The 12,815-nt window shown below is 40.3% G+C and overlaps 1 protein-coding gene across 1 annotated transcript in view; it reads left to right on the plus strand.

Moving 5' to 3' along the window:
• Positions 1-12,815, plus strand: part of nrxn2b (neurexin 2b) — a 619,828-nt gene that overhangs the window by 305,795 nt on the left and 301,218 nt on the right. Inside the window, 1 exon segment of the mRNA XM_034136360.1 lies at positions 2,104-2,130. Coding sequence (XP_033992251.1) covers positions 2,104-2,130 — 27 coding nt within the window.

A 12,815-nucleotide genomic window follows, 5' to 3' on the forward strand; every position in this document is an offset into this window, starting at 1 on the left:
CATTAGTTGTCAAGGCTTTAATCCTTGTTAGAATGATTAAAGCCCATCTAGTTATTCACTATCAAAGACAATACAGACAGATTAAGCCTTAATGATATGTATTAGTGATGTATAATGACAATAACCAGCTTAATGTTTCTCCCTTTTTAGATGGTTGATTGTTATTTAACTCTGTTGATCATTTTATTTATTGATCTGTTGAAAACACTTTCACGTACTTAAGGGACACCTTTTTTCAGAAAGATTGCACAAATGTTGCTTCCTACAGAGAACACTGCTGCTTACAAACACATGTGGCCCCTAAATATAGTTTGAATAATTGTGTTTCTATAACCCCCGACTCTCTACAACGTGACGCCGGTCCCTGGCTGTTTGTGTCCACTATTCTGTAGCGGTTGACAGCTCGAGACCACAACCCAACCACACTGCCACATGCACACACAGTTTACCGACACTAGATGGGGCTGAACAGCAATGAATTCATTTTAAAATATAGTATTCAATGGGGAATTATAATTTCATACTTTAATTATCCCTGTAACCTGTGACCTGTCCCTTAAGGTCACGGTAAGCTTCAGAGCAGAAAATAGTTCTTTGCTGTAGGGTACTTAGCAAATGGTAACTGACCATCTGCTTTACCCAGTGCCTTCTACTTGAAAGACAGCACTTTTATCCAACACTCTATTCTGACAACACAGCTTGTAAAGTCATAACACCCTTCACAGTGTTTTTGTTGCACCACTTGTAGCAAATAGTAAAGTGGCAGCCCTATTTCTTGCACATTGTGTGCACCAGGCATGATGTGGCTGGGATGTGCAGATCACCCTTTCTTGTCATTTACACTGTTGGGTTTCTCATGCTCCAAAGTGCTGCAGAAGGCAACTGAAACTCAAATCGATTTACTAATGGTCGCTGCGTTAGCTCTAGCAAGTTCACAGCAGATGCGAGAGAAGGTTATTGGTACACACAGTGAGAACAATTGTTTCACACACTTTTTTTTGCAATCTTCTTCAAGATGGCAACCACATGAAGTTGTTAAGGTAATATAAGTATAGACAAAACATGTTGTGCAATTTAAATTATAGGCTCTATCTGACTTTTTTTTTATGAAGTTAAAGGTCCCATGTCATGGCCATTTCTACTGATCATAATTCCATTGTTGAGGTCGACTAGAATAGATTTATACTGTGCAATTTTCCAAAATCACATTGGTTTCTCATACAGCATCTCTGTATAGTATGTGTATTCACTCTCTGTCCTAAACGGCTTGTTGGCTCCCTATGAGCCCAGTTGTCGTCTGCGAGACAGCGAGACACAGCGAAACCCAGCCCGAACACACACACACCCGCAGCCTGGCTGGGAGTTTGTGTGTATGCTCACACACCGACTCACAGCCTCGGCACATAAATCGGCGGAGCTGCGGCAGAGAAAAGTTTGTGTGTGTGTGAGGAAGTCCGTGAATTGGTCCATTTGGACCAATTCACGGACTTAACGTAACGGCTCCGTGGACGTAACGTAACGGCTCCACGGATTGGTCCATGACATGGGACCTTTAATACTTTATATTTTGTTTTACAAAGAGAAAAAACTTTAAAGGTAATACAATACAAAAGTCATAAATGTTTTACCAGATGGTACGTAAAATATTCTTTGCTCAGTATGTCAAAATGGTACTCCACTCAGATAAGACCTTATAATTCCAAGTACACAATTTGCATTTTGATGTAGTCTCTGTAATCACATATAAAGTGTTTAGTACATCATCAAACGGTGCACTTTGCAGAGTTTCTTTTGAAGTGTCATCACTATGTTGACATTGCACCACGCTCTCTCATTGTATCGTTCCCGTGGTGCTAGTCTTGCCTTCTGCTGTGCTTTGAGGGCATCGGGTGGAGAGGAGGGGTGTATGATGGGATTGATGGAGAAAAGGGTGATCCTGACTCAGAGCCTGTCCCCGGATGGTGGCCTCAGAGCAATGCTTGGTTGTCTGCAGAATGTACCTTGAAGGATGTAAAATGTCTTTTTCTCTTTTATCCTCTTTCTGTCTCTTTCTTTCTCTTTTCTTTTTATTTGATCTCACCATTTCGCTCTTTCTCCCGCCAGATTGTATCAGGATAGACTGTAGCCTCAGTAAGTGGTTCTATCCAATTTTCTGACTAAAATGTATCTGTCTATCTCATCTTGATTCTGTGCAGTCGCCCTTTTCTGCTTCCTCCTGACCTCATCAAGAGTGACGCCTCTCTCATTACCAACGTCACTCTTCCATATTTCCTTACCCATGAAACTGTTGGATTTATTTTTCCCATTACAGATCATTTACCCTCTTTGCCATCGTTCATTTGTGTTTTTCTTATCGCCTCATTTGTATGTTTCTCCCCACCTCTTTTCAAGTACATAATCTAGGTCGTATTTGTCTTCTTTTTATGAGTTCCGTCACTTTGATTTCCCTTTTTCTTCCACAGATTGAATTAATGTTTTCCTTTCCTAATCATCAGGATTTTTCATCCTGCCATCCTCTTCGCTTGCCTGCCACACTCCGCTCTAAAATGATTTCATTGCCTCTCATCTGCTCGTAACCCATTCTATTCATTTTCCCATCAATCTTCTCCACAATTAATTCTGAAAAGGGCAACTTGACACGCCCCTGTTGGATATTCTATTTCTATTATGCAGAGCTGAGTCTTGGCTCCACTCGGCTGCACACACAGGTGTTGCTTGTTTTCAATGTGGGACAAACAGTAGTTTTGGCCCCCAGAAAGCTAATTGCTTATCCACAGAGAGTCGGCACCACATGGTGCTTGCTTATTTTCAGAGCAAGCTAATGTTGTTCTGCCCCATGCTGACAGAATGATAGCAAACTGTTATTTCTATCTTGGCCACTGACAATTGAAAAACTAGCCCACAGGTAAGTGCTGCCAGCCACAGCGACAAAATTGGAGAAAACCTGATGTTTGCAACAATGTTTGTGTCTGTGTGTATGTTCTTCAAAATCCATGTCAGTGTTGGAGAAGACAGATGTGGACTTGACTTTCACCCAGCGTTCGTGGAAATAGCTTCACAAAGCAATTAAGGGCTTTTTAATGTGCTCAGAGAATATGGCCATGCCTTTATTGAGTCATTCATCAATCTTCAGTTTGCAGTCAAAAGGATCACTATTGGGCAGGGGGTCAGTGTTTGTGTTAGACAATTCTAACATTTGTGAGTAATGGTGATGGTTAAAATTCAGAGTTCATGTTTCAGTGGTAGGTGCTCCTGTAAAGTCATACAGATGTGCATCCCATTTGATTGAGTCATATGATTGTGCGTTACATCTCTGCACTTAAAATGCACTTGAACACTGTTTATGTCAGACTTGGTGGAGTGCAATCCAAAAACTCCAACAGCCCCTGCCAGGCATGAAAGTGGTCTCAGTTTATGACGAATCACACCATTTCTTATGTGTGGAACCACTGTCATGACACACATTCAAACTATGCTTAGAGAGGGTCTGTACCCCGGGTTGACCACTAGATGTCAGACAAGCACTAGGGATAGTGTGTGATCTCCCTGCACTACCGAGGAGACTTTTATTATTTTCTTGGCTCTTAGTCATTTCTCTGAAACTGCCTTGAATTGTACTTTATTTTAATTGATCTTATATGGTGGTTGAGGTCACGACAGATTTGTTTGGATGTGACAGATGTTGCAGTGAGAGAATGTCAGCAGGCTGTGCAGTTCCTCCACATATTATTCACTTGTTCCTCACACCCTGATAATGGAAAGCCCTTTTTCTCATTGATTGTCTTTTAATTCAGCTGCTTTGTTTAAATATTGATGCTTTGTTCACTGCTTTGGCGAAAAATCTATCACACACTTGGAACACGAGGTTTCTGTCGTTTCGCAAGGAACATTTTATTATATTCTTTGGCTGACTGGGTAGCCTTACACAGCAGTGCCCCTGCTTCATGGCCACTCAGTCACACACAACGTTGTTTAATGAATACCAGAATATGAATGTTTGAGTGTATAAAGGACGGGGAGAGACTATGTGGATGAGAGGTGGGCTGAAAAGACGAGATGGAGCAAACCAGAGTCGAGCTATAGACAACAATGTATTCAATGCCATGACATCTCACGGTCGATTCCTCCTCCAGAGACCTGCAGTAACTAAAGCCTTGAGCTCCATAAAGGGAATGTGGCTGGATGCTGCATGTAGATAGGTTTTCTTCTAGGTGAAATACACTTTAATTAGCACAAGGTAAAATTAAATGCCAACATAAATAAAAGGCTACTATTGACACAATGTATCTATAACACTATAGCAGGATTTCCCATCTTGATAACGGGAAATCCAAAGAGATTCAGCAACACCAGAAAATCCCTGTTGTATTCAGCTTGAGGACAAACATTGATCTCACCCTCCTTAGCTTCAACACCTCATGTATGATACACTCACAAACATGAGGAACAATGGGAGCAATTGATCTGATCAGGGTGTGTTATAATTGGTTGCATTTGAGACCAAGCAAGCTCAACTGGCATACAATGCTTTTTTTCATAGCATTACTGCTGCTACTACTTCTAAAACTACAGTAGTTCACCTATTGACCTACTACTTGATCTTTTTTTTATTGCCGGTGCTTTGGAAGTAAAGGATCAGCCTTGTGTTTTTAATGCACTATATTGTGACCTTGCTCTCTCACCTTAATGCGTCTGGATATGATATGGAGCGGAGCTGTAGCCCTCAGCTGCAGTCAGGTCAAGGTGTCAGGCTGATGGTATCTGTTTGGAAGCTGGCCTTTCAGCAGCCAGCAGCCCCTTCCCTCTGAGCCAGATGAGATGAGATTTGCCGTGACATGACCAGCATGTGAGGCGCAAGGACTCCGTCTGCTAATGTCAAACCCTTTGGCCTATAAACCTGCAAATACTCACTCCACGCCACAATGAGATGCACGTTGTGTCTCTGTGGAGAAGAGATACAAAGTAACTGTTTACAATTCATTAAGTTAGCATATGGAAGCAAAAACACATATATATAAAAAAAACACTGTATGTAAATCATTAGCATACAAATCACTGTTTCACCGGACGTACATGTGAAAAAGGTGAAATATGCTCTTTTAATTGTATGCTACTTGACATTAACAGATGTTACCAGACAATGTAGTCAGGCAGTTAGCAGTGTATCTCCTTCATGTTACATAAAGGGCACAGACAAGTAGCAAATGTAAAAGGCTTTCAAAACCTTTTTTCTTAATCAGATTGCATTAAAATTACATTAATCATATATAGAGCATCATTCAAGTGAAATGATATAAACTGCCATTGTTGTTAGTAATTGGTCAGTTTTTGCCTGACTGTTCAGCTATTTCTTTGATACTCTCTCTCTGCTTATACATTTGAATCCAGCTTATCAACCTCTGTGAGCACTAACATCCCAGAGCGATTCACAGCCATGGCATTTAGATGAAATCTCCCACTTGTGTCCATACCGGGTGCTTTAAGGATTCCAACATCTGTGAACACACTGTTAATGTCAAGGTAATCCTTTTCAAGGTGTGAGTGCAGCATAATGGCAGCAATTTGTACTACAATGTTCTCAAGTAAATGTGTTTTCTTACTACCTGCTCTGACTGCTAGAATGGGTTACTTCTAAAGTTCAACCAGGGAATGCAGTGAACCACGATTGTTCCGTCCTAGCTAAAATGGCAAGGCACCTAATGCTTTTGTGCCGAATATTATTATTATTTTGCTCTTTTACTCCATTTGAGGGTGCTTAGGATGCTGGAGTTACATGACTTGTAACCACAGCTAACAACGAGCTTCAGCGTCCTGTATAATAAGTGGATGCTAAACTATCTTCTTCATTTTATATTGGATTACACATTAGTTTGAGTTTCTCAGAGTCTGTTGAGCCGCTTCTCAGAATCATACCGACTGCCCACTTATTTCTGTTTTTACTCTAAACAAGCAACTCTCATTACCTTTGGTAGGTGCATCACATTTTGAGTGCTAGATTTCTTTCTCAGGAAATGTGGTTAGCAGTGGATTATTTGCCACAAAGCCTCACTCAAAAACAAACCTGTTATATAAAAATAATTAACTAAGGATAACTAAGATAGGGAAACTAAGTCATCCGGAAGCATGCATACAATGCTATTGATTTTCATTTAGTGGTAAGTGAATACCTCAGTCTATTTTTCCAGTGACCTCCTCCTTAACCTATAATTGGGTGATTTCCCTGATAAATGTACTGTATGTAAGCCGACCTTGTTAGCTCTTTATTTAACTATATAACATAAAACTGCATCGATAGCACACTAACTGTACAATGATATGAGCACATTTATATCCAAATCTACAACAGTAATCTGAACGCCCACAAACACATATGTACGCACACGTGCACTAACAGATGCATGCATCATTTCACACATATTGTGGGCAGAGGAATGAATCTGAGATTTTGCCCCCACACTCTCTGTATATTTCTGTCACTGAAGCTGCCACCCTCCTCGGTCTTAACAGCTTCTATCGAGGTTGTCAGATGTCAAACTCTGCCCCTCATGTGTTTTGCACTCAAAACTACATCAAATATGTAGCCCTGCAAAAGTGTTCACTAATACAGTACATGTATACAGACACTGCAGGTGTCATGGCCATTTTAATTTGAAATGGATGGTTTGTTCAGAGTAATTTGTATTGAAATGTCTTGCCGTCCACCCCCTGTTCCTTCTCGCTTGTCTCCAAGCAGATGGCCTCGCTTACGTTCTCAGTGAATCACAAATATTGAATTTGAATCCGTCTCATCCTATCTCAGCCAAATATACGTCAAAGATGGAGATGCAGTAGGTTCTAGAAGCATCCTCAGCATACACCACATCCGACAGTTTGTGAAGTTTCAGCATGTATCCGAGTAACACTTCATAGAATGTATTTTGCAGATGCTCTAATTAGATTTTTAAAGGCAATTTATTGCTCCAACGGAGGATATCCCTGTTTTATTTAATGTTCACTTTATCCTCCAAAACCCCAGGCCAAATGTGATGCAATGAGCCAGTGATTAACATAATGCCTTAGATCTGTGCACGCTCAGAGATGGATACGTCATTTGATATAAATAGATTTGTATTAAAAACAATCATCTAGTTTAGCTTTGGACAACATAAAGTAATTGCACATGCACAGTATTTAGCACACTTGAATAATGAACAGTTGTCTGTGTGATACGAGTGCCTGTTAAGCCCCAGTTAGAGAAAGATCCTTTGTAAACTCATTGGATATGAGCTGCCTTCCTCGCAGTTGCATAGAAATAGTGTGCTGTCACACAAATCTTATTTCCCCTAAAAACATGCTTATGAATGTATCCTCCATGGATTCAACTTCATTTCATTTCCACACATTTTATCATATGTTGCACTTTGCATGTTTTAATGGGAATGAACAAAATGCCTCTTAAAATGTTAAACAGAACCGACCTAATAAAGAAGTGCTTTGAGTGCTATATGAACTTCAAAGGAATATGTAATCTGCACAGTTGTATAACTGCTGTACAGCTGGAATGGTATGTGTGAGGGTGGGTTTGTTTGTGTGGAAACATCCATGTGCAATTACTATTTATATGTACACTGCTAATGTTTACATTGCAATGTACTCCGGCCTATAGCTTTCTTACTATGAACAGTATTAATATGCTGTAAACATTATTGTTAACTGAGGCTAGTAGCCACGGCCATGCACTCAGGTTTATTCCAAATACAATGACATGTGATGGGTGAACATATTATTATGTATTGCTGTAAAGACACATGCTATGATTAGAACAAAATTATACTCTCTAGTTCCATTTTATATTATAGATTAGCTGGTATGACACCTAAGCTCTAGAATGACTAAGAAGTGCAGTTAAACCTTTACAGCTTTGAATTTAAAAACAGAAACTGACATTTTGTTGACTTTGGATTCATGTTTATTTTTATCTGATTTGATTGTTTATGCATGTGTTACTATTAGGAACAAAACTGGTCCTGCATTAGTATTATTCATAACAGTTTGATAATGGTGTTGGTTGTTTTAATAGGCAAAACACATATTTCAAATATGAAAACAAATGCAGAATAATTGTTGTTAAAATCGTCTCTGAAAAAAGAGAAATCAGCCAAACATTTCTCCCATTGCATGTAATTGCACCACAGAGTGAAACCTAATATGAGACAAAGAAAATACATAAATGAGGAAAACCAGGGGTTAGTAATGCTTACAGTAACTAATGAAAAATGGTCCCGACAAGGATGGTGCTGTGCCCGTTGTTTTCTGTTTTCCTATTTACTTCCTCCTCTCTCCCTCCTGCCTCCGCTCTCTGTGATCTTGGGACACCTTAGGCAATCTGCTCACTAGACCTGACCGGGCAGGGAGATTGCCACTGTGCCCTTTCTGTCTAACAAGAGTTGTGCACACCAATGTTCCACTGCCTCGTTGTACTCCAGCCACAGTTTCCATTCTTCTACCTGTTGGCTGAACAAGAAAGGAGCCTTCACTGTCTTTCCACATGGGACTGGTCAGGCAGTGGGAGCATGTTTCAGAAGACAATAGGTCCACTGAACGGCTCTTAGAGCATGTCGGGCAGGAGGAGGAAGGCTTGTCTTGTCAAAGCCTTCTGGGAGTAGCTTGCAGCTTTTCCCTCTGGGAGGCAGCTCTGGCAGCCAAGTGGTGGAAGCCATCTTTGCTGTCAACAAGTTGTGATTCACAAAGACTCAATGGTGGCAAGTTAGTTTTCAGTTGAGCAATTGACTGGTGGAATTAGATTGAGTAACCATTAGACACCCCGTGTGCTCTCCTCTTGGCCACAATTGAATGTTGTGAATTGTTTGCTATAATGCAATGCTGCTGTCCTTTGCTCGTTTCCTCTTTAATTTGCTTTGTTATCATAATTGGGAGACTGCTCTCCCTTATCTCAAATGCACGTCTGGTGACATTTTGCCTTGTGTCTTTTAATGTCTGATTAGCGTTGAGGTTCTATTTAGAAATATTGGTCCCACTAAGACTAGTTTTTAAAAATATAAGACATTGGCAAATACAATTTAAGGACTCCTTTGGAATCTTGTAGCTTTAGTCTGACTGGACGACTATCAATCTGCTATTGCACATAAATCCAGTACTTAAACAAGTAGGTACATTATTTGTCTCTTGTTCTACTAAATCAACAAATACGCTCAATAAAGGCTCGGTGCAATGGGAGCTTGCAATCACTATTTAAACAAACACAATTACAGTAAAGTAAAGTTTAGTAATCAGCATACACGCTTGAGTGCAGAAGTGCAAAAGATCTTTTGTTCCATCAATAGAACAAAGCTTGTTCGTCTCCACATGGGGGCTGCCTTTGCATAGAGTTGTTCATGGCATTTTGTCAACACAACAACAAAGTTGTTGAAATTGATCATATCTCATCGACTGCTTGGAGGACAGGACCTTTGTGTTGAATTTGAATGTGGCACAGCCCCAGTCCACGATCAGTCTGCCTCCTTTCAGCCCTGAACAGGCGACAGGTTAGATGTGGACTCATTACAGAGACTCTAATGAGAGAACCGGCAGCAGCCTGGAGCTGTCGGGACCCATACTGCCTTGCAGGACTGATGGCCATCCCATGGGACCGTGCCCTCCTGCCACGGCATGCTGGGAAATGCAGTTCAAATCATAAATCAGTATCCCCTCAGGGACCTTTTTATAAAGAGTGAGTGAGAGAGAGCTGTGAGAAGGGGGGAAAAAATCAAGAGAGCGAAGGAAACTGATAAGGAGCCGAGGATGGAAGGCGAGCATGAAAAAAGGCAACGAGGGAGGATGCAGATGGCCGTACGAAAGGCAACAAGGGAGTGTTTGAAGCTCTAAAGGGAGCTCTACATTTCTGGAGGACCGCTAAAATGTATGATTCATTTCCCGCTTCTCCAAATCAATCTGCTGTCCTCTCAACATCCTACCGACTCAAATATGTCTCCCTGCGGTTGTCATCTTAAATTCTACGAACTATCGACGGAGGTTATCTTGTCATGGATGCTAAAGCTCCCTGCTGCACATGAGCGAGAACAGTGGGAAAGAGAAAGTGTGTGGGCCCTGATAGCATGCAGTGAATACAAATGTCTGTGTGAGCAAGCGCCACAAACGCATTTTGCTTCAGAGGAAGGAAAGTACACACTGCCTTATCTCTGTAATTGGCACGGGGGGTCAGAGCAGCAGGCGTAGATAATCATGGCTGGGGGTCATAATCTGCTTGCTGCTCCCCTCCCTCCTTCTTATTTTTCTTCTCTCATCAACCCCTCCCTCACCATCACAACCACACACACAATTTTGTAGTTTTTCACAAACTGGTCACATCTTTGTTGTCCCCATTTGTGATGCAGCACTGTGTGGGATATGTTTTGGATGTGGCCTCAGGGAGGGGGCTTTTTGCTGTCAGAATGAGATGGTGTCCTCAACTGATTACAGACCCCTACTTAACCACTTTCCAGTCCTTTACACAAATACATCAATACATATCTATTTTCTAGTACTACGCATACAATGGAACAAAGAGACCTACTTTACAAGGGGCACGACTTCATGGATTACAGGTAGATACACGTCTTTTGGAATTGGGGAACCGTAGCGTGGAAGATTGAGCAACAACACAATAAGCCATAGATGGAGGAGGGTCTTGATGTGGATGTCTCGTTGTATCTCTATCAACATTATCTGTTCATATCTTTCACTTACATCACGTCATCTTCACTGTTAGCAGATGACTGCAATTTAAAGGACACGCGTGCAGGCATTTGCACACATACATACACACAGCTTTTCATCAGATCTGCAGCGATAGTTCTGTCTGTGCTCCTTTTAAGATAACATATGTGATATCTTAAGATAGGAGCCAAATAGCATTATCGTCAAAAGAGGTCTAATCCTGATAGACTGATAGTTGTTTGCCATAGAAACCATATTAACGTCTGCATTCTTATGTAACCGTTGCTGCTATCTGCCTTTGCTTTAACATCAAAATAGTGCATACAGTACACTACATTCCACAGCAGTAGAAAGGAGCTTTGCTTTTCCGTATTGGCATATGCACAGTATGACTCTTTTTTAAACAGACAGACAGAGGCAATAAAGTGAAAGTTGTGTGTTTTGGCTTGAATTTAAACATGGCAGTTACTCTACAGTTACTTGTCAATAATCACCACATGGAATCAGAGTGTCTCAAAAAGGAATCATTTGCCTTGTCCTACCTAATTTTATCAGGTTTCTGGATTGTCATACTGTGTAATATTTAGTGAACAATAAGTTAGTTGTACTTTGCATAAGAGTAGCACATATATTTCACAACTCAGAGCAACGTATTTTATTCCCCAAAGGCCTGTCCTTCATTTGAACAGATCTTGATACCTGTTCAGCCCTAGTAATAAAACTGTCAAATGTGAACTTTATGCCAAGCAAGCTAGGAATGTTGTGTCATCCTCAACAGATTGAATATTCAAAGTATGTCAAGAAGTGTCCTTTCCTGACAGCTTTTGCAACCTTGCAGAACACCCTGTTAATAAAATGGTGTCAGAAATAGAGGCTAAACAAATACTGATATTGGAAACGCAGGCAACATGTTAGACCTATGAAATATATATATATATATTCTAAGTTTCACAAGGCTATATTGAATCCTGAATCAGCAAAGTTTGTCAGTGCAGCGAAAAAAAGCGATTTACGTTTTATTTTCAAACCAAAACGTGCAGATATTATTTAAAAACACATTATCCAGATGTTATTATCCTGATTGTTGCAGTTTTCACACAATATTTGCCATGCCTATTAATTCATGACAGCTGCATGTCTTTTATCAATCTTAAATATCCTCTCTAACATTTGGTATCAGCAGCAGCTCTAACAGTTCTTAACACAGAGCAGCAATAGCATCATAGCACATTGAGAAAGTGGGGCTATACCACAACAACAATACATTGGTTTGGTTATTCACCTGCCAGCCTTATAAAGAGATGTCATGGAGCTTCTTTACAGCTGTTCATTAAGTTCAATCATATTGGTAAAGCTTCAGTTCACAAGTGGACCCCTGCTGCTTTAAACAAGAAGCATTTAAAAAGCATACATAATAATACAAGGGGATATTTGGGGTCTTATGGTGTTAGGCTTGTTTTACAAATCCTTCTGCATAACATATGTTGATTACATGCTAAACATGTTAGAGGGTATTATATCTGTGTGTCGTAAAGCTGGCAGGATATTATAGGGCGTGTACAATGTAATTTAGCTCCTCATCAGAAGCCCGTTTGATTTCATTGCATTGTGTATATTTGAAGGAAAAGTGTCAATAATCTTATCGTTTAAAAAATGTTTGACACCACCTTCATGATATATTTATAAAATGTTCCCTAATTATTTGCATATTTATACCTTCTGGATTTGTCAAACTTGTATTTGTCCCCTCATATTTTTTAATGTATGTATTATACATATATAGCATACCTTTTGGAGCTACTTGGCAGTGACTGTTTTAATATATATATATACCCTTTTCTCCAAATGTATCTGTGATAAACAACTTTCTCTGCTCTGGTTTGTTTTGGAAATATAACAAGGACAATGAGGATTTATCTCACATGTCTAAATCCTTGTTGCTTTTCATAAAGGATATGAAGCATGGCATTTTTGCACACGGCGTCCTCAATCTTGCATTAACATTTCCGTGGATCGTGGTTAGCATATGAGAGCGGCTCCTGGAACAGCTTTGGTGTCCTGGAGTTTAGGCCCTGCGTCCAGACAGTCTGCGGGAGTAATCAAGTGTGAAGGTTGTGAGG

This window comes from Trematomus bernacchii, unplaced genomic scaffold (assembly GCF_902827165.1).
Source record: "Trematomus bernacchii unplaced genomic scaffold, fTreBer1.1, whole genome shotgun sequence".
Lineage (NCBI taxonomy): Eukaryota > Metazoa > Chordata > Actinopteri > Perciformes > Nototheniidae > Trematomus > Trematomus bernacchii.